Source organism: Thalassophryne amazonica, chromosome 8 (assembly GCF_902500255.1).
Source record: "Thalassophryne amazonica chromosome 8, fThaAma1.1, whole genome shotgun sequence".
Taxonomy (NCBI): domain Eukaryota; kingdom Metazoa; phylum Chordata; class Actinopteri; order Batrachoidiformes; family Batrachoididae; genus Thalassophryne; species Thalassophryne amazonica.
The window spans coordinates 111,653,505-111,679,198 of NC_047110.1; the positions used below are offsets into that span (position 1 = coordinate 111,653,505).

Genomic DNA, 25,694 nt, shown 5'->3' on the forward strand with positions numbered 1-25,694 from the left:
ACCGCGAGATGCGTGCTCACGCACGCAAGCGAACCGTCAAGCACATGTGGAGATGTCTGGAGTTCTACTTGATGTTAACATGTCCTGTCTCAGGACTACGATGAGTGGACTAGAGATGTCCAGACTTTTTACTGGATATTTCGGCAATCAGTCTCCATTTTTTTTCTTCAGCATGTAGTTTTTACTGCATTAAGTACACAGTATAACAACAATCCTGCGTGATTTATACTGCGGGAACAAGGAACACAGCAGGAATCATAAATTGGCTTCGAGTCACGCCGGGTAATGCCTCTTTGCCCTGAGTTACGCCTCTTTGCCCCGACTTTCGTTGGAACCACTTCCTTTCTGCGTAGAGCACAGAACGCCAAAAAAATTTAATTAAATAAAACAGCCCAACTTGCTTCCTCCTTTGCACCCTCGCGCTGTTGTGGCGCCGAGCTGCATTGTCTCGGCACTGAGTTGCTTCCACGCGGCGTCGTCATAATGACGCATGGCGCAACCGGGAGCAACCCCGGTGTGAAAGGGGCTTTAATGTCTTCTCTTTAAGATACAGCAGCCCAAGTGTCTTGCTGTGTAGCCTAACAGTGGTGGTCATATATGTATGCGTATATTAACACCCCCTCACAACAGCCCCAGGTTGGACCAGCCCACCGGGAAAACTCCTGACTCTCGCGATTACCTGGGTATACCGATGCAACAATAACTAAATGTGGAAAATACAAGATTGTTGTTGCTTTTTGAATTGCAGACGCATGAACACGCTCAGTTATGCGGCAGAGTTTGTGCTTAATGAAGCACAAGATGAAAACCTGCGAATGTCTGATTTAATTTCATTTTAAGGCCATAAACATGCACCAAATCTTCATTTACACACTGCCATCTGTGTCACATTACCACCTGCTACTAACTGCACATTAACTCTTTGTAAATCACCCGCAAAAACATGCAAAAGTTTGGATTTCCCAAGTAAATTAGCATTCGCTATCTGGGATCTCAGTAAGGCCCGATGTGTTTATTCAAGTTGAAACTTTATCCAACAACAGCAGCATTGTGATAATTAGCACATTTTCAGGCTCAGTGTTAAATCATTTTAATTCATCACATTTTTTCTAATTTTACAAATACAAAATATCTTAGACGCATCATGCTCCAGTGTGACTTATACGCCAAAAAATACGGTACACAAATGTTCTCTGGTGCATTTGAGTAAATCTGCTGTTTGGAAAGCTCCGGAAACCAAATGTTACATATTCGTTCAAACATATTTGTACAAGAACACAAAAAATGTCAGCCTGTAAAGGAGTAATAAAAGTTAAAACCTCAGAACAGCATTTGTTTTATTGTCTGAACTGACCTGAGAGCCGGTGGAGGAAGTTTGGTCGCAGACAGATTCACATATTTCAGCTCACGACTCTGACTGAAGAACTCGCGAACACTCTTGGTCACCGATTGCACTCGTCTACCAAAAAATAAAAAATAAATAAAAAAATACACAGAGTCAATAGCTGGGTAGAGCTCGTCATCATATCTGAATATTTTACATCACAACTGGAGATAACCTGAGTAAAAATCACTAACTGGATGATTTTATCACTGTGTGGTAAGTTTGACTAAATCTGAATACTCATGCCAGCATACTAAAAGTAGTATGTCAGAATCTATACAGTATCAGAGTACTTGGCAGGTAGACCAACAGTACCTGGATCATCGACTATTTCCATAGTGAGGAGTGAACTACAATATGATATCCCATGATGCAGCTGGGGCTTCCTGAAGAAGGAAAACGTCCCAGAAAACTTCAAATGTTAGCAGTATCCGCGGTGTCTGAGGGGCCGTGGAACTGTACAAATATACACCAGGAACAGTTTAAAGTCTGCTGCTGCAAAATACAAATTTTCGCAGCAAACGCGGATATGAATCATCTACAAACATCCAGGGCAGAGTTGTTGGGATAGGCTCCAGCCCCCCGCGACCCTTAACTGGAGTACGTGGTTGAAGATTCTGTCCAAATAATTAGCAAATCACTTGAAGTCAATGTTTTATTTACTATCCAGGCTGAATCCAACTATAAACATCTGCTTTTGGAGAAAACGTTTGTCAAAAATGTCTATTATCTGACACAGATAGCTTTGACATAAGCAGCCAAAATTATAGTAACAGTTTTCCTCAAAGATCAGACATATGAGGACAGTGTGTGATTGGACACAGAACGTAAATCACACGTCAACGTTTATGGATTTTGAACACCCCCACCCCCCAAAAAAACCCTTATTTTAATGTTTCTTGCTTTATGAGATCTTGATTTATAATTTTTTTTTGCTCATATAATTCTGTTTGAATAAAAGCCGCTGACACGTGGATGACTGGAATTGTACATTCTGTGTACATCCGAAGCTTGACGATAACTTAAATGACACCTTTGAACTGTTCGTGCGTCCGACCTGTCAACCTGGAGCTCACCTGTGACTGAAAGGGTTCCTGGAAAGATTCAGGTGCATCAGTTTGGAACAACATCCAGCGGACAGCGACACAAATAACTGTAAGAAAAGGTGGATGGATGGATGGATGGATGGATAGCTTTATTATCATTGTCATTACAAATGCAACAACAACAAGATTACATCCACACTCACATTTCCACAGACAAACAGCAATTAATCCACAATTATTACTTGTTTACTGTAATAATGGCACACATCAGAATTTAAACAACACATATACATTTGACATTGTTTATGTGCACTAAACTTGAAACAGTCCGTTTTCCAAATTGAGGCGATGTGTGATGGGGGGCAGGAAGGGAGGTGAAGGTAAAAGTGGAGTATGCTTCAGTCTTTGTCTATGTGTAAGTCTGTCAGTTTATTGTCTTTGTGGGTTGAGATAAGAAGGAGCTGAATAATCTCACCAAGCCCTGAATAAATTCCTCTGGAGGACAACAGTCATTCAATTTGTCCTTCAGGCTTGATAAGCTTGGAGTATTGTGGTTGAGCAGTGAAAAACACTTTAAACAGTTCCACTTGAACAACCAAATCCCAATTATGAATCAAGAATAGTCCCAATTATGAATTAAGAATATTCACCAGCCTCCGAAACCTTCAACTTCAACTGCAAGGCACGCATCTGCTCCAAGATGCTCCAAATTGCGTCTGTGTTCAAGAGTCACAGCAGTCTGAGAATGCACTGTCTTGCCAACCTCATTAATCATGATGGACAAGCGAGGGCCCGTGGTTCTTGCCAATTTTTCCGGTAGATCAGGGCAGCACATAAGCCAAAAAGTACCAGCCCTGCTACCATAAGACCAAAAATGAATAAATCCTCGACGTCCTCAATGCAGAAAGGCGCCAAGCATGCCACACGCCAAGAGCACCAGGAGTCGAGAACATAGCCCGCAGGATACGTTCCATCTGGGCAGGTAGGATCCCCCTACCTGGTGTGCACGTTATTACATTATGTTAGAACAAGAATGATGTAAACACGGAAGATTAATTAGCCGCTGATATGAGACACCTGGTTGTCATGGCAACAGTGACCCATGTGGTCACGATGAATGTGTGACAAACACATGAAAACGATGCTGGTCAGACACGGGGGGAGATGCACATTTTTTTTGGCTCCATGTTTGAAGTATCACTACTAACAGAGATGGACACGCCCCCAAATACAACTGTGACCTCAAGAATATAACCTGCACAGAATCGCTGCGTGACGCCGGCCTCCGTTTGAGAAAACTGCACTCTGATTTATTTGTTTGTTTGTTTAAAAAATTTTTTACCTGTGACTTCAAACTAAATTTCATGAAAACTTTCAGCTGATTCCCACGTAGAACGCTGTGTGGGAATCAGCTGAATTGATTGATTGATTGAATTGACTGAATTTATTTAGTAAAATAGTGCACAAAATACTTACGCAATTGGCCATTAAAATACATGGATACCATAAGAAGGTGAAAAATGTTTGTTTCCATTGTGGTCCAGCTGAAACTTTGTGAAAGTTCTCACAAAGGGGTGGAAGATTCAGGGCAAAGTTCCACAAGCTGTCCATGGGAAGGTAAGCTTTTTGGAATTTTGGAACTTACCAACTTTGAATATTCCTGAATTTTCAAAATTGGAAACTTTCAATTTTCCAAACTTTCAACATTTTTGAAGTAGGAAACTGAAAATTCCCAGAATGTTCAAAGTTTCCAACTTTGACAATTCCCAGAATTTTGCAACCCTATTCCTGTTGGATGGACCAACATTATCAAGACTACAGAATAGATTGTGAGTGACCAGGGGCCTCATGTACAAAGACTTGCATGGATTTCCTACTGAAACATGGCGTACACCAAAACCCAGAAACTGGTGCAAGCACAAAAATATCCAGATGTATCAAAGTGTGCGTACGCATGGATCCAACTACTCTCCTGCTGTACGTCCCACTGAACATGGAATTGAGCACACGCGTATCAAACTCCTCCCTGTCCACGCCCCTATTTAAATATGCAATTGCATTTAAATAGGCCCTGGGAGCTGTGGATTCCCCTCCCTGTTAGGAATGATCATGGTAAGAAAAGGAATTTAACTGAGTGTGAGCTACAGATGAAGTGGAGTAAATGAAGTAAATAAATTAAATATACAGCGGAGAATTCAAGCTGCCACCAAAAGTTGTGGCTCCTTGCACAAGAGACTGTGGTCAAGACAAGACATCAAGAGGTCAACCAAGGTTAAGGTTTACAATGCAGCCGTCCTGTCCGGACTTCTCTACTCCACCGAGTGCACGATCCTCTCCGAAGGCACATAAAGAATCTCACCAGAACCCACTTACGACATCTACATCAAATCCGAGATCCACTGGCAAGACAGAATACCAGCGGTCGAATTGTTGAGTAAAGCTAAGACCTCCAGTGCAGAGGCACTGATTATTGCATCACAGCTACACTGGGCATGTCCAATGCCTGTCAGACTCCAAACTCCCTAAAATGGTCTTCTATGGAGAGCTTAGTGATGGAAAGAGGAGGCAAGGAGGGCAAAAACATCACTTCAAAGGTGTTCTGAAGAAACACATGAAGAACACAGGAATTAGTCCACACACATGGGAGCAAGCTGCTGACGTCAAGAACACATGAGGAGTATTGGTGAGGAGGTCAGTAAGATGCACTGAGGAGAAACGGCTCAAGGAATACCAAGGAACCCACGAAAGACGACACGCAACTGCAACATCTAGACACGCGTGTAATGCTTGTGGACAGCTCTGTCACTCACGTGCAGGGCTCATGCCACACCTGAGAGCATGCAGGAAATAAATATCTCCCTCTATAACAATCATAATCAAACCCGATGGACTGCCGAAGAAGAAGAAGAAGAAGAAGGGAGATATGCAGGGATATTTTATTTGGTACCCCGTCAACTGGAATAACCATGAAGTAGAAGTGGTGGACACACACTGAATGCGCCGCGACTGACAGTGTGTGATATCACAGTTATACACACGTTTATTGACAAATACTGAACACAGGGAGACAACTGGGGGCCGGTTAAGAAGCTCTGCAGCTCTAGTTTCACCATCAAGAAACAAACAAACAAAATAATAATAATAATAACAAAAAAACATGTGAATGTACACATGCCCAAATGTGCCCGCACTGGTTTCATTCAGAACAATTACACAAATAAACCATTTACTCATTGTGCACATGCCAGATGGTGACACAGAATTAGAAGGTTAGGAGAAGGGGTTAAGATTAGAAATAATAATAATAATAAAAAAAAACGCGTCACAAAAATGTCACTTATTTTGTGACTGGAGCATGAAAAAAGGCGTGAGACTGGGTTGCCCAGACCATGCTGTTAGTCAGGATGAATGAGTCATGTGTTACCAGGCCACCAGCCACAATGTTAGTTAGATGCATTTGCACATCACATTGTACATTGATGGAATGAAATTTTCTATTTAAAAAAAAAGAAAAAAATCATCACGTGATGGTGCCTTTATGTGTACAGTCAATAGCTGCAATTACTTTCGGGAAACGGTTCTCGCTGCAAATTACTCTATAATGTTTGAATGTGATGTACGTGGATGACATTCGGATGTTTGCGTTCCACACAGCTGGTGGCTCGGCTCAAGGTTGACTGGCACACTCCTGACCAATCAGCCAGCTGACGCTGGAATGCCCTTGATGCCAGGAAGCCCAGCGTGGTCAGCACCTGGCTCCTCACCATACCACGCTCTGGGCCGGCTGAAGTTCTGCGTGCAACTCCAGTAACAGTGGCCTTGGTAACGAAAATCATCTTATGAGCCAATTATCATAATTTGGAAGTAAATCCTTGTGTTCCCTGAATACCCGCTCACATAAGATTGCACCATTTACAAGGTCCTCTAACAACGCTAACACAGCCACTGTTAGTGCCAATTTACGCATCACTTTGCATGTTTTAAGATAAGATAAGATAAGACTTTATTGATCTCACAGTGGAGAAATTCACATGTTACGTCAGTTCTTAAAAAACACACAAGATGGGTGCGAGTGGAGGAAAATGTGCATCAACCAGCGTGTGCAAGGATAAGCAATAATAATAATACTTGTAACAATACAATAAAATAAGAAAATGATGTAGAAATATAAAAAAAAAATAATAATAATATATATATATATATATATATATATATATATATATATACGCTCCGCCACAGGAAAAACACCTCTGTTGAAAGCCTTAAGGACAAGTTGGAACATGTCCTGCTGTTAAACAATTTCTCATATACTCACTCCACTGAAAGCCATCAAAAGCCGCCTGGATTTTACAAATGGTTATCAACACGGAGGTGTTTTTCCTGTGCCGCCGCACCGCGTCGGCTGCGTCCCGACACGCGGATCCGTCCGCACGTCTTTCATTAAAAAAATCTCCTTTAACAGTGGAATATCCGGATAAAATGCTGAAACCGACTTCTTCTGAAACTTCTCTGTTCTCTCACGACGTCCTGGATCAATAGAGCCTGAAATGTGGAGGTTTTCAGCTTGAACAGGCTGACGACGGCGGCTGAGAGCGCTGCGCGACGTCTCGCACCGTGGGAAGTCCTTAAAGCGACAGTATCACCTCAAAATCTCTCATCAGCCGTTAAAATTTTCACTGAAAACCAGCTTAATTTTTCGAACCGTGTCCACTTCGATGTGTCTCACAGGTTTAGAAAAAATTTTGATCAAACAAAGCGCCAGTCTCTCAGCAACTTCTCAGACAAAGGAATTCCGACGAGGGGCTGGACGACTCCTCCCACAAGGAGTGCTCACAGGCGAATGACGTCACCGACAGGCGTGGAAAAACTCAAGCATGCGCACGAGGGTTCAAGCATGTCTGACGTAAAAACATATGAATGAAATCCATATAGTTTTTGAAAAAAATAAAAAGGACCGTTGCTTTATTGACAGACCTCGTATATACACACATACATACATACATACACATATAAGTACATATGCACATATAAACATGATTGGAATTGAAAAAAAATAGCAGCATCTTATTTACAATATGTGAAGTGGAGTTTAGATGTGGTAAGGTGACATTAGTGCAGGGATTTGTAAACGAGTTGTTATTGCATATGATTTGTGGACATGTTATTGCATGTGGTTATTTCACAGTGTTATTATACAGTCTGACAGCAGCAAGAAGGAACGACCTGCGGTATCGTTCCTTCTTGCACTGAGGGTGCCTCAGTCTGCCACTGAAGGAGCTGGTCAGCTCCACTACAGTCCGGTGCAGAGGGTGAGAGGAGTTGTTCATGATGGATTTGAACTTGGCTAACACCCTCCTCTCAGCCGCCTCCTCCAGAGAGTCCAGAGGACAGCCCAGGACAGAGCTGGACTTCCTGACCAGCTTGTTCAGTCTCTTTCTCTCCCGCTCTGTGCTGCCCGGGGCCCAACAGACGCCAGCATAGAGGAGAGCAGAGGCTACAACAGAGTCATAGAAGGTCATAAGCAGAGGCCTGCTCACTCCACAGGATCTCAGTCTCCTCAGGAGGTGGAGGCGACTCTGACCTTTTTTGTACAGGGCATCAGTGTTGTGAGTCCAGTTCAGTTTGCTGTTGAGGTGAACACCCAGGTATTTGAAACTGTCCACAGTCTTTATGTCTTCCTCCTGGATGTTCACCGGTGGGTGAGGTGGTGGTTTCCTCCTGAAGTTGATCACCATCTCCTTCGTCTTACTGGTGTTGAGACACAAGTGTTTGCGCTCACACCAGTCCACGAAGTCTGTGATGACCGACCGGTACTCCAGCTCGTTCCCCTCAGACACACACCCACAATGACGGAGTCATCAGAGAACTTTTGGAGGTGGCAGCTGTCTGTGTTGTAGGTGAAGTCCGAGGTGTAGAGGGTGAAGAGGAAAGGCGAGAGGACGGTGCCCTGGGGGACCCGGTGCTGCACCTTACCACCTCAGACTGACAGCCGCACAGCCACATGTACTGCGGGTGGTCAGTGAGGTAGTTGATGGTCCAGGCGGAGAGATGTCCATCCACACCTGCGTCCTCCAGCTTCCCCCGCAGGCGCGCCGGTCTGATAGTGTTGAAAGCGCTGGAGAAATCAAAGAAGATGACTCTCACAGCGCTCCCGCCGGTCTCCAGGTGGGTGAGCACTCGCTGCAGTAGGTAGATGACACAGCATCATCTACCCTGATGTTGGGCCTGTAGGCGAACTGCAGCGGGTCCAGGATGTCGCTCACCACGGTGGGTGCAGAGGTGAGACAGGACGAGCTGCTCCATGGTCTTCATGAGGTGGGAGGTCAGGGCAACTGGTCTGTAGTGGGCTGGTTCCTTGGCGTGCGGTGTTTTGGGAACCGGGACACACAGGAGGTCTTCCACAGGGTGGGGACCACCCCCAGGCTGAGGCTCTTGTTGAAGATGTGGCTAAGGACCTCACAGAGCTCATCTGCACAGGTCCTCAGCTGCCTCGGGGAGATCCCATCAGGTCCTGCAGCCTTCCTCTGCTTCAGCCGCAGGAGCTGGCCTCTCGCCTCAGACGGAGTTACAGTGAGGGGGGGAGGGAGAGGGGGGAGCTGGGGCGTGGGCTGAGGTGGGCTGGTGCTGAATACAGTCCGGGGGGGGACAAAGTCTGGGGTGCAGTGGAGGTGACCAGGGAGTAGAAGGTGGGGGGTCAGAGGGACTGGAGGGCTGGCTGCTGGAGACATGTGGGGGGCCGGGAGCAAGCAGGGGGGAAGGTGTGGAGGATCCAAAACGGTTAAAGTAACTGTTTAGCTCCTCTGCAAACAGAATCTCCATCTGCAGTCCTGCTGGCACCATGCCCAAATCCAGAGGCGGTCTTGAGGCCTCTCCACACTTCCCTGTTCTGGGCCAGCTGCTCCTCCATCTTCCTTCCATACTCCTTCTTGGCTGCACGGATCTTCCACTGGAGTTCCTGTTGGACTCTACACTGCTCCTCTCTGTCTCCTGAGTTGAAAGCCCTCTTCTTCTGGTTCATCAGGACCTTCGGCTCGGCTGTCACCCAGGGATGGTTGTTGGGAAAGCACCGTACCCTCGTGGTGGGCACAGTGCTCTCCACACAGAAGTTCATGTAGTCAGTGACACATTGGGTCAGGCCGTTGATGTCTTCACCATAAGAGTTTTGAAACATGCTCCAGTCTGTGGTTCTGAAACAGTCCCTCAGTGGCCTCTTCAGTCCAGAGTTTCACTGACCTTTTCTGCACTGGCATCCCTTCTCACCCTGGGTGTGTATTGGGGGAGCAGGTAGAAGAGATTGTGATCCGAGCATCCGAGCAGGGGGAGGGGGGTGGAGGTGTACGCGTCCTCCACATCAGCGTAAAAAAGGTCCAGTATTCTATTGTCCCTGGTTTTACACGTGACGTACTGGGTGAACGTGGGGAGGGTGGCGGAGGGGGAGGCGTGGTTAAAGTCCCCTGTGATGAGGAGCGCGTGTGGGTGTTGCGTCTGCAGCCGCGTGACTGTACTGTGGATCCGCTCACAGGCAGCGGCGGCGTCTGCAGAGGGAGGAATATATGTGCAGAGTGTAATCACACTTCCAAACTCCTGTGGGAGATAGAATGGTGAGTAGCTCCACGTCCGAGGAGCAGATCTGATCTTTCACGTGAACATGAGCTGCGCTGCACCATCTCTCACTCACATAAACGGCGAGCCCCCCCTCATCTTTTCTTCCTGCTCTCCACCAGCGTCCTGTCCGCGCGGATAATTGTGAAGCCGTCCATGTTAATAACAGAGTCCGGTACATGTTCATCCAACCACGTCTCCGTGAAGCACATGAGACTGCAGCCCTTATACAGCCTCTGGAAACGGGTTAGTGCTGCTAGCTCCTCTGTCTTGTTGCGGACAGACCTTACATTTCCTGTGACCACAGACGGAATATAAGTCCTTCTCCGCTTCGTGCGGCCACCCCTGCAGCCTCTCCGTCTCCTTTGTATGTCTGCAGATATGTCCAGGTGCTCAGCATAGTGGGGACCCAGCCCACTGTACATAGAGTCCCTTAGTGCGAGCAGCTGATCCCGGCTGTAAACAATGGGACATATGGAGCCAGAAACAAAGGGATTTCTCCGCGCCGCCTCAAATAGTGCCGAAAGAAGCAGAAAACTAATCACAAGAGTTACAAAAGTGGGATTCCCATGTGCACACTTGCACAGGGTACCACCCACTGTAAATAAAAACAAATAAGCACCATTAAAAAGTATTAAAAATAGTGAAAGTAGGATAGAGGGGGCAGAGCTGAAATAACAGGCAGCTGCATCGACAGCGCCATCTTGAATGGATGGACGCTGTCATTTGTATATCCACCCAGGGCCGTGCTGGGAACATTTTTCAGCCCGGGAGTTTCATATCCAACCAGCCCATAAACCACCAACGCACAGGGATAATAAGAGTCCTGCTGTGGCATTTAAACCCAGCATTTATGTGCTGACTGTGAAAATTGGGTGGCTTATTCTTCTTCTTCTTTGTCTTTCGGCTGTTCCCGTTAGGGGTCACCACAGCAGATCAATCGTTTCCATCTCACCCTGTCCTCTGTATCTTCCTCTGTCACACCAACCACCTGCATGTCCTCTCTCAGCACATCCATGAACCTCCTCTTTGGCCTGCCTCTTCTCCTTATGCCTGGTGGCTCCATCCTCAGCATCCTTCTCCCTATATACCCTGGGTCCCTCCTCTGCACATGTCCAAACCATCTCAATCTCGCCTCTCTGACTTTGTCTCCAAACCGTCCCACCTGAGCTGTCCCTCTGATATGTTCATTCCTAATCTTGTCCATTCTTGTCACTCTCAAAGAGAATCTCAACATCTTCAGCTCTGCCACCTCCAGTTCTGCCTCCTGTCTTTTTGTTAGTGCCACTGTCTCTAAACCATACAACATAGCTGGTCTCACTACTGTTTTGTAAACTTTCCCCTCACCCTTGCTGATATTCTTCGGTCACAAATCACTCCTGCCACCTTTCTCCACCCACTCCACCCTGCCTGCACTCTCTTCTTCACCTCTCTACCACACTCTCCATTACTTTGAACAGTTGACCCCAAATATTTAAACTCATCTACTTTCACCACTTCTACTCCTTGTAACTGCACTATTCCACTGGGCTCCCTCTCATTCACACACATGTACTCAGTCTTGCTTCTACTGACTTTCATTCCCCTTCTCTCCAAAGCATATCTCCACTTCTCCAGACTAGACTCAACTTGCTCTCTACTCTCACTACAGATCACAATGTCATCTGCAAATATCATAGTCCATGGGGACTCGTGTCTGATCTCATCCGTCAACCTGTCCATCACCACTGCAAACAAGAAAGGACTCAGAGCTGATCCTTGGTGTAATCCCACCTCCACCTTGAATGAGTCTGTCATTCCAACTGCGCATCTCACCGCTGTCACACTATTCTTGTACATGTCTTGCACTACCCTAACATACTTCTCTGCCACTTCAGACTTCCTCATACAATACCACAACTCTTCTCTTGGCACCCTATCATAAGCTTTTTCTAAGTCCACAAACACACAATGTAACTCTTTCTGTCCTTCTCTGTACTTTTCCAACAGTATTCTCAGAGCAAACATTGTATCTGTAGTGCTCTTTCTCAGCATGAAACCATATTGCTGCTCACAGATCTTCACCTGTTTTCTAAGCCTAGCTTCTACTACTCTTTCCCATAATTTCATGCTGTGGCTGATCAGCTTTATGCCTCTGTAGTTACGGCAGCTCTGCACATCACCCTTGTTCTTGAAAATAGGAACCAGCACACTTCGTCTCCACTCCTCAGGCATGCTTTCACTTTCCAAGATTTTATTAAACAATCTGCTTAGAAACTCTACTGCCATCTCTCCTAGACATTTCCATGCCTCCAATGGAATGTCATCTGGACCGACTGCCTTTCCACTCTTCATCCTCTTCATAGCAGCCCTCACTTCTTCCTTGCTAATCTCTTGTACTTCCTGATTTACTCTCACCACATCATCCAGCCTTTTCTCTCGCTCATTTTCTTTATTCATCAACTCTTCAAAATATTCCCTCCACCTTCTCAGCACACACTCCTCACTTGTCAGCACATTACCATGTGCATCTTTTACCACCCTAACCTGCTGCACATCCTTTCCAGCTCTGTCCCTTTGTCTGGCCAATCGTTACAAGTCCTTTTCTCCTTCCTTACTATTCGACTTCTTGTACAAGAACGGTATTGTTAACTCACCAGTGCACCACCTAAGGCTGGGCTTACACTGTGCGATTTTTGGCCCTTTTTCAGCCGATTTTTCACTCGTGCGAGAATTTTTTAGGTCGCGCCGAGTTTCAGCTTAATCGTGCGTCCTGCATCGTGCAGTCTACATGGAGTAACGAGCTGCGTTTAACATCTCACGACCACCTCCCGATGGGGAATCATATGGTCGGATAAAAATCAAACCTGTTTGATATTTTTGTCGGCCGTCGTGACTCGTGAGGGTTCCGCGCTGCTGAAGCAGCACTACAAGCGTCTACGCGCTGATTACCTCGCGCACTGTGCGTGTGCAAACACCGGAGAGAGCAAAGAGTGATCTCATGTAAAGTCTTGTGTTTTTTTTATTGCGTTCCCTCACAATAACCTAATATCATATTAAAGTTCATGCCTATCAGCGCGCACAGTGAGTGGAATCAGGTGGTGGGAGACTGAACGTATATGCGCGCACGCGCACACACACACAGCAGACAACAGGATTTACGACAGATGAGCACAGCTGTAAGACTCCGTATGAAATATAGTTTATTTATACAACAGTGTAAGTAGCAACATCTGTTATGAATGTTTAGGTTTTCTTTTTTTACTGTCCTCTCGTGAATCATGTTGCTGTCTGCTGTGTGTGCGTGCACGCATATACGTTCAGTCTCCCCCACCTGATTTCACTCAATGTGCACGCTGACAGGCATGAAATAAATTTTTTTTAAAAAGAAAAAAAAAAGCTTCTGTTACGTTTTGCTTTTGGAAACACCAGTCCGACGTGTGGTTTTTGAACGTACAATGTGAGCAGTCAGATGGCATCGGGCCGTACAGTGTGAGAACATGAATTGTGCGCTCTGAACTTTTTAAACCCTGCGGTTTTATCGCACAAATTTGAGCTGGAGCCGAGTACAATGTCTGCCCAGCCAAGTCAGTGAAGTCTGTAAGTAGCTGGAAGAGGTGGCTGGACTACAAATGTTGATACGGCTGACATCCTGGCTTCAACAGGCATGCAGCCTCTTCTGCCCGGCCCTATTTACCATTTCCCTATTCGCTCTGTCTTCTTGAAAAAATATCTATGAGCTTTGCACACTTGGCAGCATCTTCCTCCAAAGCTTTTCTTTTTCTTAATCCACCTGGCTTTTTTCTGTCCATCTTTTCACTCACGGTTCACTCCTATACTTGCTAGTAGCGCATGTCCCATCTGAGCTCACAGGGCTTGGTTGGACTGAACTAACTGTAATGAATGCATAGGGGTGTTAAACATGTAATGGTATGTCCCTACCTTAAGCTTTGGAAAAGATAACAGTGTTGCAAAAGAAGCAGTCTTAAGTTATTTTCTTGTGAATTTTCATGATTGTAAAACATTTATAACACTTAATGTCTTCTCTTTAAGATACAGCAGCCCAAGTGTCTTGCTGTGTAGCCTAACAGTTAGTGGTGGTCATATATGTATGCATATATTAACACCCCTTCACAACGGCCCCAGGTTGGACCAGCCCACCAGGAAAACTCCAGACTCTCCCGATTACCCAGCACGCGGTAGTATCCACTCATATAATTACAAACACATGGGTGTGTTAATTGTTAATCAGTGTGTCTCTGATGTGCACATCACTCTGATGACTTCATGCTTTCACACTATTTACGGTTCCCAGCATCACCTCTACGTGTCTGCAGAAGAACAACAGCTGTAGAAACGTGCGTACGCCAGCCAGGATTTTTGACACATCTGATACATCTGAATGTTAGCATGGAGACGGACGTACGCCAGGTTTTTGTGCGTACGCAGCCTTTGTACATGAGGTCCTTGGTCTAATGTGTTGTATTTTGGTGAACTCAGAGACACATTTAAATGGTCACTTTAATAAAATAATTAGTACTGCAGAGTTTTCAAACCTAATTGTATTAAATTAATAAGAAAAAAGTGGCTTGCTGACCGTGTCCAGGGGGCAGCTGGTACCACTGAGGTCCAGGTAGGACAGAGAGTTGGTGCTGGACAAGAACTTGAAGAGAAACTGGAAGAAACAAACAAACAGTCATTTCATTTTATTATTTTATTGTCATAGACCAAAGTGAGATAAGGGTGTTTAAGGTACCGTGGCCTCCTCCGTGGCCAGGCTGCCAGGGTTTCTGGACAAATCCAGATGTTTCAGCGATGTGGAGAAGAGCTGGTTGTTTGATAAGACCTCACACAGACAGCCGACCCCTGGACACGAAAGGAAGTTAAGACATGAAAACAGCTGGTGGGCGTCATTCTACGGATAAGAAAACATTAACGCTGTCACTCCACCCACACAACTACTGACTCCTCCCCGATCAATCAATCAATCAACTTTTTTCTTATATAGCGCCAAATCACAACAAACAGTTGCCCCAAGGCGTCCATATTGTAAGGAGACCAGCCGATCCCTCGGCTGGTCTGCTTCCACTCAAACAAAACCTCCTGATACTGGACTGGAATTTACTCCCAACCTGTAGGGGGCAGTCACCTTTTTGTGATAATCAAATTTGAAGGTGCTGATTTTTAGCCCGTGTGCGGCACATTCGTCCACAAAAAAGCACCAAAGAGGAGCAAAAGTCTTGTTGTGAAGGAAGCACCAGATCCAGATTACACACTTAAAGCCTGGACAAACTGCTGGACATTATGGATGATGCCAGTCAGCCTCTGCACACCGTCATCAGCAACCAGGGGAGTCTCTTCAGCCACAGACTGGTCCTTCCCAGGTGCAGGACCAACAGACTGATAAACTCCGTTGTCCCTCAGGCCATCAGACTGTATAACTCCTCACTCAGGGGAGGAGGAGGAGAAACAGGAAGACAGAGGACGGGAAGGAGAGGAACAGTAGTAGCCAGTAAACCAGTATTGATTAGTATATCTGGTATTTATATTTGTATTTACATTTTTTTTAGGGAAGGTGACGGTCTAGTGGTTAAGCTGTTGGGCTTGACACCAGAGGATCATTGGTTCAAATCCCAGCCTGACCAGAAAATCACTAAGGGCCCTTGGGCAACGTCCTTAATCCCCTAGTTGCTCCCGGTGTGTATTGGGTACCTTGTGTGGCAGCACCCTAACATCGGGGTGAATGTGAGGCATTTGATGTGTAAAGCACTTTGAGTATCTGATGCAGATGGAAAAGCGCAATATAAATGCAGTCCATTTACCATATTGATGCTCTGTGTGCTTCTTACCCTGTGTGCTATAATGCTGCCGGAACCTTAATTTCCCTGAGGGAGTCTTCCCAAAGGATCAATAAATTTCTATCTAATTTAATCTAAAACCAGAGACTTGGTCCTGAGACTACCATAACGGTCCAACCCACAGCTGTCCTTTCAGATTCAGAATCTGTGATTATTATTAATTAATTAATTTTTTGGTTAAGGACTGCGTTTTAATGAGTGTCCTTCTCGTTTGGTGCAGCTCTGCTCAGTTGTAAAGGCTGACTGCGCCCTCTGCTGGTCTGACTCAACTAAAACTTTCAGAGTCAAGTCAACTGGCTGAGGGTCGATTTACATCTTTGTGACTAAGAAACACACAACAGACAGTTAAAACTGATGGTGAAACATTCTGCGTCTTTACTTGAGAACGACATATTTTGCGACAGCAAGCAGCTCACAGATACAGGTACAGACGTGCAGGTACAGACGTACCTCGAGCCGTCACTGAAACCTGAGACAGGGACAGAACTCGAAGTCCTGCAGCCAAATTCCCCAACGCCTGACTGAGAGCAATGACACCTGGGAAATAAAAAATATCACATACACAAAACAACAAGAACACAAAGTTCAGCATGAATATAGAATTAAATAATCAAATCTGAGATTAGGTTAAGACAGTGTTCTAAAAACACGTTACTGGTGATGAACAGTTTCTTATAAATCTGTGATTAAGTAGAACGTAGACTGCAGAGACACACACTCATGACCCTGTGAATAAGCAGCCTCGAGTTACAGATAAATACAGTTTGCATTTTGACCATAGAATTTAGGAGCAGTGGATTGGCTGAAAACTTTTCTTGTTGGGAAAAGGTGTATTTTTCTGACCCCAGTAACTTTCAAAGTTCCAGCCCAATTGGGACACCATTCAGGCATGTATCTGGAAACACCCAGCTGAACCCACATATCAAATTTGGCTGAGTTGTTTTGTTTCAAACCCCAGTAACTTTTAAGGTTGCAGGCTGGTCATGACAATAATGAAGTATGCACTGCTCCACCCCCAGGTGAGGCCGTGTACCATTTTGAGCAAATCAGCTCAGTGACCGCTGAGAGGTCGTCCAGACATCTCAGTTTGACAGACAGACACCAGCAATTATTATGACAGTAACATTATGTATACTATATAACAGTAATACAGCACAAAACAAAATAACGTAGCAGAATCAATCATATTACGTGAGTATTACACATTTAAATGTGTCAGAATTTGCATGTTTTCATTTTTAATCAATCTGACATGCTTTTGCTAAATTACCAGTATTACAGAAAAAGTAATTAAATAGTTTCGTTGAATTTAATAAAATGTTTGAGCAAATCTGGAAACAGATTCTATTCCAGAAAAATCTGTGAAGGGAAAAATCAATCTGAAGTGAGGGAAAGATCGATTTCTTTGGTGGTTTCTCTTTATTAGTTTAACTCTTCTCTTTGTAAGTTTAAGATGAGCTGTCCGTGGTGCTGATCAGACAGGAAACACGTTCATGTGGTGACGCTTCACGACGTCATATGACAGCGTGTGAATGTGTGAAAACATCTAACTGTTACAGATTTCATCACAAAAGCAGTATTTGAAGTAAGATGAAGAAAATTGACTGATTGTTCGGCTGCTCTTCATGTCACGTCGCCTTAAAGACAAATCAATCAGTATACAGCCTATAAATTTATGGTTTCATAAATTTACTCATTATCAGTTAATATCATTCTATAAAATGGAAAAGGTAGCTGAATGAACCCAAACAAATGGTTAAAAGACACATTTTTCTGGTTTCCCTGCAGATTCCATAGTATCTGGAAACTCCTCATTTTAAGCTTAAACGCTGTCGGATTACATAAAGATAAGGTCTCGATGTCAGCAGCATGGGTTAAAAGAAATATTATATTTAGGGAGCAGAGCAAAAAAAAAAAAAAAAAAAGTAAAACCTTTACAAATGTCATGTTTTACAAGATACAGTGAAACTGATTGTTTGCGTCATGTTTTAGTTTGTGCTTCTACCATTCACATATATTGAATAAACCAACACCTTTGTCTTCAATCTGATTGGCTGAGAGGTTGATGCACTGGAGCGTAGAGGAGGTGTGGTCTCGAAGGGCAGCTGCCAGTTTGACCACAAAGTCCCTGCAGCAGAATGAGCAGAAAGAGTGCGATATCACCATCCATTTAAATAGCGTGTTATTAGAATCAACTGTTGGTACAACCTTCAGGGTCACCATGCTCCAAAATGAACACCATACTGCGAGCTGCACTACCCATGTCAACCACAGGGGCAGTATGATTGAGAAGAAGGAAAAAAAAACTACCCTGAAGTTCCCTTTTAGTGGTGCAGCTTAGCTTAAATTTCCATTAAAAAAAATGTTCATTTTGTGACAAAGCATGGAATTTGGTACACATATTATAAATTAACTAATGTTTATTTTTATATATGCAGCCATCCTTGAGCTGTCCTTTAATGAGCAACAATAAAGAACACAGGGGTCAAAATTTAAAAACGCTCCAATCATACTGCAAACTATACCACATTATTTGTCTGATCATAATAACAAAAAGGTATAGTTTAAACAATCTATGACTGAATTCCATGGAGTTATGGGGTAAAAATAGCAAAAATGGTGACAAAGGTCAGTTTCAATGTGTGCAGGGGTCAAAAATTAAAGTTGCTCCAATGCTGGTAAAAAAAAGATGCAAATTATTGGTTGAGTTAATAGCGTTTTAAAAAGGAATAGTTTTGCACCATCTGTCATACTTAGTTATTATGTTACGGGGTAACATATGACACATGTTACAGAATCCAATGGACATTGACCTTGTTTGACCTTTACTTTAGAGACCAAGCATTCAACACAGGCAGAACTATTCCAGTTATTAATCCTTTTATTTCAACCAATAAATTGTATCACTTTTTACCAAAATTGGAGCAACTTTAACAATAATTAAACTATACCTTTTTGGATTCATTATGATCAGATTGGAGCAGTTTTAAAATTTTGACCCCTGTGTAATTCTTTATTGACCCCTGTAGCTCATTAGAGATCAGCTCCAGGATGGCTCCATATCTGAAAATAAACATTAGTTAATTTAGAATATATGTGCCAAATTCCATGCTTTTATTACAAAATGAACAGTTGTTTTGCCACCCCACTATTTGAGTAATTCTGATCAAATATGGGCTTTAATGATCTAACAGTAATGTAAATCTTTGTGTAGTTTGATATCAATTCAAGGAATCTATACACAATTACTGAGGGTAAAGTCAACTTACCATGACCAGATGGTGGGTGACCCATAAAAATCAGCAGATATTAATTTTAAAGGCCTTAAAGACCTAAGGCCAATAAAAATCTTTGTGAAGGTTGACAATGATTTAAGAAATCCATATACAGGTTTATAAAAAAGGTTACTGAGCAATTTTTCAGTAATAAACTGAGGTGTGCAAAATGTTATTTTTGGCCTACTTGGGGGCCCTTGTTCTTTGGTCTATAAGCAGCCTCCTAAAGAAAAATAAAAAATATTATTGAACAGTTTCTGTAATACCCCGCGACCTGGTCTCGGATAAGCCGATGAAGATGAGTGAGTGAGTTTTCTGCGATAACTGTGTGGAAAAATGCCATTTTCCACCCTTTTGGGGGGCCACAAGGATAAAATCAGAAAGTGCAACTTACTATGACGGACAGTCTCCCAAGCAGTGTTTGCACCAAATTTTGGAAAAGTTTGGTAATTTTTCAGAAAATTATCAGACAGCACAGCATATGTGACTCTTGATGGCATTAGTTCTCTGGACTTTGGTTCCAAGACTTAAAATAATAAAATACTACATCACTGGAACAACAACAAAACAAAAAAATGGTATAAAGTTCCGTAACTAACAATGCTGTTTCTTCTCAAACTCACACTTTGAGACCGCTGGACTCCAGACAGAGTTCCTCCAGACTCGGAGACCTGGACAGGAGGAAGACCAGCTGCTGCTGGACGTCCACAGACTGAAAGGACAAGCAAAAAGAACTATTCAGAGTTCCAAAATTGTCTTAAGTGAGTGCACGTAAGCAAAGAGGTATCATTTGTTGGTTAAAGGTCAGTCAAAAAGTAAGCGTCTGAAATTTTGGTGAAAAGTTTCAGCCTGGAATAGAACCATCTGCACTGGATTCAGAAAACGAAAGATGAAATTAATCCGTTACCATGTAATATTTTTATGATATTTATAATCAATAAAATTAAAAATTTGATTTATTATTCTGTCATCTAAATGGTAAACTGTAAATGGACTGTATTTATATAGCACTTTTCCATCTGCATCAGACGCTCAAAGCACTTTAAAAATAATGCCTCACATTCACCCCGATGTCAGGCTGCTGCCATACAAGGCGCTCACTACACACTGGGAGCAACTAAGGGCAGTGGCGGTCCTAGAGTGATTTACTCCCCGGGCGAAACCCCCTGCGTGCCGCCCCCCCGCGCACACCAACATGGCCACCACCTCCGCCCCACCACCCATGAAAACACTAACTTCGTCCAGAACACCCACAATCCCACAAATTAACTCATAACAGCTATTTTCAAGAACAAATTTCCAGTTTTAATGACAACTGCAATAACAAACACAAAGAAATTGGCACAGTCTAATGTGTCATTATCCATGGACTTATCTGCAATGATCATCTCAAAAGTTTGCAGGAGGCATCATAATTGTTTGCCACAGTGCTCACTATCCGTGATGTGAAATTCCATCGAGTAGGAGCATTTCTGGGCAACCTTGAGCAGCCTGCAGACTCAAGAAAAGACATCCTCTTTGTGTATTTTGAGAAAAATGTGGCAAACCCAGAGAGTGATGCAAAAAATATTCTGCACTCAGATAAGCATTTAGCCCCCTGAGACAGAACCAGATTCAGTCTGTGTGCATAGCAATGCACAAACATTGACCTGGGGACTGTTGCTTTAACTGTGGCCTGCAAACCATTGAGAGGTGAAGCCATGACAGCAGCCATGGCCTCTTCGTAAGGAAGACTATCAAATGGCTTCACCAAAATCCGACCCAAAACATTCAACATTCCACAGCTTTCTACCTAGCTAGCTCGCTAGCTGGGACCAGTGTTGCCAGATATGAAATATGAAACTATCGTAACAAAACCTCAAAAGTATCGTATTTTGGGAGAAATTATCGTACACAAACAAAACGCATACAACATAGCTATTTTAGCGTTTTTTTTTTATTTCCAAAGAATTTTATGTCACATTTTTAAACAGTAATTCACAATATCCCTATAGTAATGCGGAAACCATGGCACAAAAAGAACGCAAATGCACTACCAGACTAGAAGGGACACAATCGTGTTAATTTCCAGACTAGAGTCGAATTCAACCTTGAGGTCACTGTCGTCATCTGATGCCATGGCCACTTGTGCAGATTTTGTTGAACACAGAAAAAATGTTGACACCTCCATAAGGAACTTGAACTTTTTTTTTTATTTTTCTTGTATATCTCTTTGCTCTTGTGTTTTGTTCGTTTGTTATTGCATTTGTTGAAATAAAGTTTCGAAAAAAAAAAGATGTTGGTTGGGGAATCTTCCTGTCACGGCACAGATTGGAGGGGAACTCATTACTTTGTATGGAGAGGGGGCGGGCTTTCAAATGACTTTGTCCCGGCCGCCCAAAGCCAGCAGCAGCCCTGTGTGTGGTGCGTCTTTGATGCCGCCTGAGACTATTGTAATTCATTATTATCAGGTTGTCCTAAAAGTTCCCTAAAAAGCCTTCAGTTAATTCAAAATGCTGCAGCTAGAGTACTGACAGGGACTAGAAGGAGAGAGCATATCTCACCCATATTGGCCTCTCTTCATTGGCTTCCTGTTAATTCTAGAATAGAATTTAAAATTCTTCTTCTTACGTATAAGTTTTTGAATAATCAGGTCCCATCTTATCTTAGGGACCTCATAGTACCATATCACCCCAATAGAGCGCTTCGCTCTCAGACTGCAGGCTTACTTGTAGTTCCTAGGGTTTGTAAGAGTAGAATGGGAGGCAGAGCCTTCAGCTTTCAGGCTCCTCTCCTGTGGAACCAGCTCCCAATTCAGATCAGGGAGACAGACACCCTCTCTACTTTTAAGATTAAGCTTAAAACTTTCCTTTTTGCTAAAGCTTATAGTTAGGGCTGGATCAGGTGACCCTGAACCATCCCTTAGTTATGCTGCTATAGACTTAGACTGCTGGGGGGTTTGAGTGCAATGCCTGCAAAATGATTCTTGGGTGTCAGAGAGAGATGCGTGTTTGGGCAACCAACTGAAATTATCGTACATTTTGGATTTTCTCCCCATTATTGATCGTACATCGTACAAAGGGCAAAACTATCATACAAATACGATAATTATCGTACATCTGGCAACACTGGCTGGGACTGGCGCAAGGCTAGTGTGAAGTTTGTCCGCCTGTGAGTGCTTTGTGACGGTGGAGGAGCTCAGCAGCACCCGCTGCTCGGTAGGGACAGAAACTGCGATAGAAGTCAGAAAGAGTGATAGAAGTCAGTCTCCAAACACAAGCAGCTACAAAAAAACCCCCAAAAAAAACACCAGAAATAGAAGCTCGAATTGTCGCTAGTCGTTTTTAACAAAGAAAATGCCGCTAAGAGGATTAGGAAAGTCTCCGGTTCAACTCAGAACAGAATGAAAATTAAAAAATGCTCCCACGGATGTTTACAACAAAAGACCGCTGATTCGCTCATTTCGCTGTCAATCAAAAAGGGATTCAGCCTCAGACAGATCAAATCAAATCAAATCAAATCAATTTTATTTATATAGCGCCAAATCACAACAAACAGTTGCCCCAAGGCGCTTTATATTGTAAGGCAAAGCCATACAATAATTACGGAAAAACCCCAACGGTCAAAACGACCCCCTGTGAGCAAGCACTTGGCGACAGTGGGAAGGAAAATGCAGAAGCTGAGCGTCCGGGCCGGCCGAGGCCCGCCCACTGCCCCATAGACCCCCAGACACGCTGAGCGTCCGATGGGCGGGACAAAGCCCAGCATTTATCCAATGACTCATCTCGTTTCGCTGCAGTCTTTGCTTCGCTACTGTTTATAGCACTGTGAAGCTGCGGGAATGAGTGAGAGGAAAGCCGCCATGGGACGGGAAGGTGGGGGCACCGCTCTGCCGTAACGTAACGTAACCACGAACCCCCCCGTCAGGACAACCCCCCCACCCCGTTTATTTTTTTTGACCGTTTTTTTTTTTCCGCACGGTCGTGCCGCCCCCCCCTGCAATGCCGCCCTGGGCGGCTGCCCGGTCGGCCCGCCTTCAGGACCGCCCCTGACGGGGATTAAAGACCTTGCCCAAGGGCCCTTAGTGATTTTCCGGTCAGGCTGGGATTTGAACCGAGGATCCTCTGGTCTCAAGCCCAACGTTTAACCACTAGACCATCACCATCATGTCCCCGATCATCTAACATACAGTTTGTGCCAAACTCATGTGTGACAGAACAACAAAAAGGTGGATAAATTAATAATGAATTTAGAAAAAATATAAACACATTCACCAATTTGAGTTCTTTACTGGAGATCTTCGTGAACCACTGGTTAAAGGAGAGAGCTGCCACAGCCAACGCCAAGTCCCTGTGAGGAGGACAGGACAAGACGAGGGAGGACAGGAGGGGAAAGAAGGAGGAGGAGGAGAGGAGACAGGAGAGAATAATGGGCAGGTAAAGGAGAGGATAATGGGAGGAAAGAATAGAGGAAGGAAGGATGAGAGGAGGAGACAAGAAATAAGACTAGAGAACAGCAAAAGAGGGGAGAAAAAGAAGTAAAGAAAAAAGAATATAAAAAGGAAGTAAAAACAGAGAAAAAATAAACAAGAGAAACAACAAAAATGACAAAGAAAATAAGAAGAAAAGAATAAAGTAATTAAAAAGGCACAAGAGAGAGAAGAAAATGAGAAAATTGAAAGAAAAGAATGAAAATAAAAAGCAAAAATGGAGAAAGAATGAGAGGCCAGGGGCCTCATGTACAAAGGCTGTGTACACCCAGAAACGTGGCATCCGTCCGTCTCCACGCTCATGTTCAGATGTGTCCAAAGTGACATGAGCGTGAAAATGTGCCTTGCGTCACGCAAAGATCCTGGCTGGCGTACGCACGTTTCTACAGCAACTGTTCCTCTGCAGACATGTAGAGGTGATGCTGGGAACCGTAAATAGTGTGAAAACAAGAAGCCATCAGAGTGATGTGAAAATCAGAGACACACTGATAAACAATTAACACACCCACGTGTTTGTAATTATATGGGTGGACATAAAAGCACAAGCAAAGTGATGAGGACAATGGCACCCACAATGGCTGCGCTCGGGTTGTTAGAGGAATTTGCAAATGGTGCAATCTGACATGGGCGAGTATTCAGGGAATTCAGGGAACGCAAATGATGACCATAAGCTGATTACTGGATATGTTTTCATTATTATTTTTTGGTGGCGTTTCTTGGTCTTGAATCTAGAGCTTCTTAACAGGCCCCAATTGTCTCCCTGTGTTCAGTATTTGTCAATAAAAACGTGTGTAATTTTGTGATGTCACACACTGTCAGCTGCGGCATTCCTCACTGTGTTAACTTCAGTGGGTGTGCACTGCTCTGAGCCCACAGTGTCGCGGCCTCACACACGTGCTGCCACTAACTTTTTTACTGTTTCGTGTTTATTCTGTGTGACAAGGTCCCAAATAAACTATCCCTGCCTGTCTCCAGATCATGTCCAGTCCTCTGAGCTCACACTCTGTATAATTTATTTTCTGTATTTATGTCGACTGATCTGACGGAGGGGATTCCCAGCTCCCAGGGCCTATTTACATGTATTTACATATTTAAATAGTGGCAGGGAAAGGAAGGAGCTTAGCGCTCAAGTCCACATTCAGTGGGATGTACAAACGGAATGTGCGTGGATCCATGCTTCCGCACACTTTGGTACATCTAGATAATTTTGTGCTTACACAGTTTGTGGGTTTTGGTGTACCCCATGTTTCAGTAGGAAATCCACACAAGTCTTTGTACATGAGGCCCCTGGAGAGAAGAAGGAGGAGGAGCAAACTCTGACCTGCTGTCTAAGTGGCTGAAGTCATTCAGCTTAAAATGTCTGCAGTTGTGAGTTTGATAAATGTTGTCGACGTCCTGATAAAACAAACACAAAAACAATCACACACCTGAAAGAAAATCTTTCAAGTGAAGCTTTTCCTGCTCAGTGTTTCAAATGGTCAATTTCATGAAGTCTGAAGTGATGAAACAGTGACTCACCCACTGAAGTTCATCTTGAACGGACACCTCGTTGAAGTCACACAGAGCTGCATACGTGTCCGAGAATCCTCCTGATCAACAAACATTCAAACACTTCACAACTTATTAACAGAAATTCTTAAATTTACTGCTTCAAAACCTTTTGAATTTTTTTCATATAGTGACTAAGTCCTGGAGGAATACCACAAGGTCCAGGCTGAGCGTCCAGCCGCTCCTCCATCAGCCTGCTCAGCACCAACAGTCTCAGTTGGAGATCCGCTGGAGTCGTCTTTAGAAGATTCCTGAAGGGACATGCAAACACACAAAAATGTGAGACTGTGAAACACACACAAAGAGAAACCTCTTGGCTGCTATCGCCTCAGTGTGCATTTGGACCAGACTCACCCTGGAGAAGAATCTGGGAAGATCCTCTTCAGCGATGCAGTCAGGTGACCGACCATCGCCTCAAGATCCTCAACATGCAAAACGCCGAAAGAAAGTATGTGTGTGTCCGTCTCCAAGACAATCTGCGACACAATCGAATCCTGTGCTCAATCGCAACAACTTTAGAGGATAAAGTGAACT

General features: G+C 44.0%; 1 protein-coding gene across 1 annotated transcript in view; it reads right to left on the reverse strand.

The window, feature by feature from the left end:
- carmil2 (capping protein regulator and myosin 1 linker 2) overlaps positions 1–25,694 on the reverse strand; it is a 125,747-nt gene that overhangs the window by 84,618 nt on the left and 15,435 nt on the right. Inside the window, exons 5-16 of the mRNA XM_034177275.1 lie at positions 25,515–25,636; positions 25,314–25,411; positions 25,131–25,201; positions 24,934–25,007; positions 23,398–23,473; positions 19,768–19,856; positions 17,903–17,997; positions 16,320–16,406; positions 14,768–14,877; positions 14,609–14,686; positions 2,461–2,537; positions 1,355–1,459 (exon numbers count right to left, since the gene is read on the reverse strand). Of these exons, the coding sequence (XP_034033166.1) occupies positions 1,355–1,459; positions 2,461–2,537; positions 14,609–14,686; positions 14,768–14,877; positions 16,320–16,406; positions 17,903–17,997; positions 19,768–19,856; positions 23,398–23,473; positions 24,934–25,007; positions 25,131–25,201; positions 25,314–25,411; positions 25,515–25,636 (1,082 nt within the window). The remainder of the gene's footprint in view (positions 1–1,354; positions 1,460–2,460; positions 2,538–14,608; positions 14,687–14,767; positions 14,878–16,319; positions 16,407–17,902; positions 17,998–19,767; positions 19,857–23,397; positions 23,474–24,933; positions 25,008–25,130; positions 25,202–25,313; positions 25,412–25,514; positions 25,637–25,694) is intronic.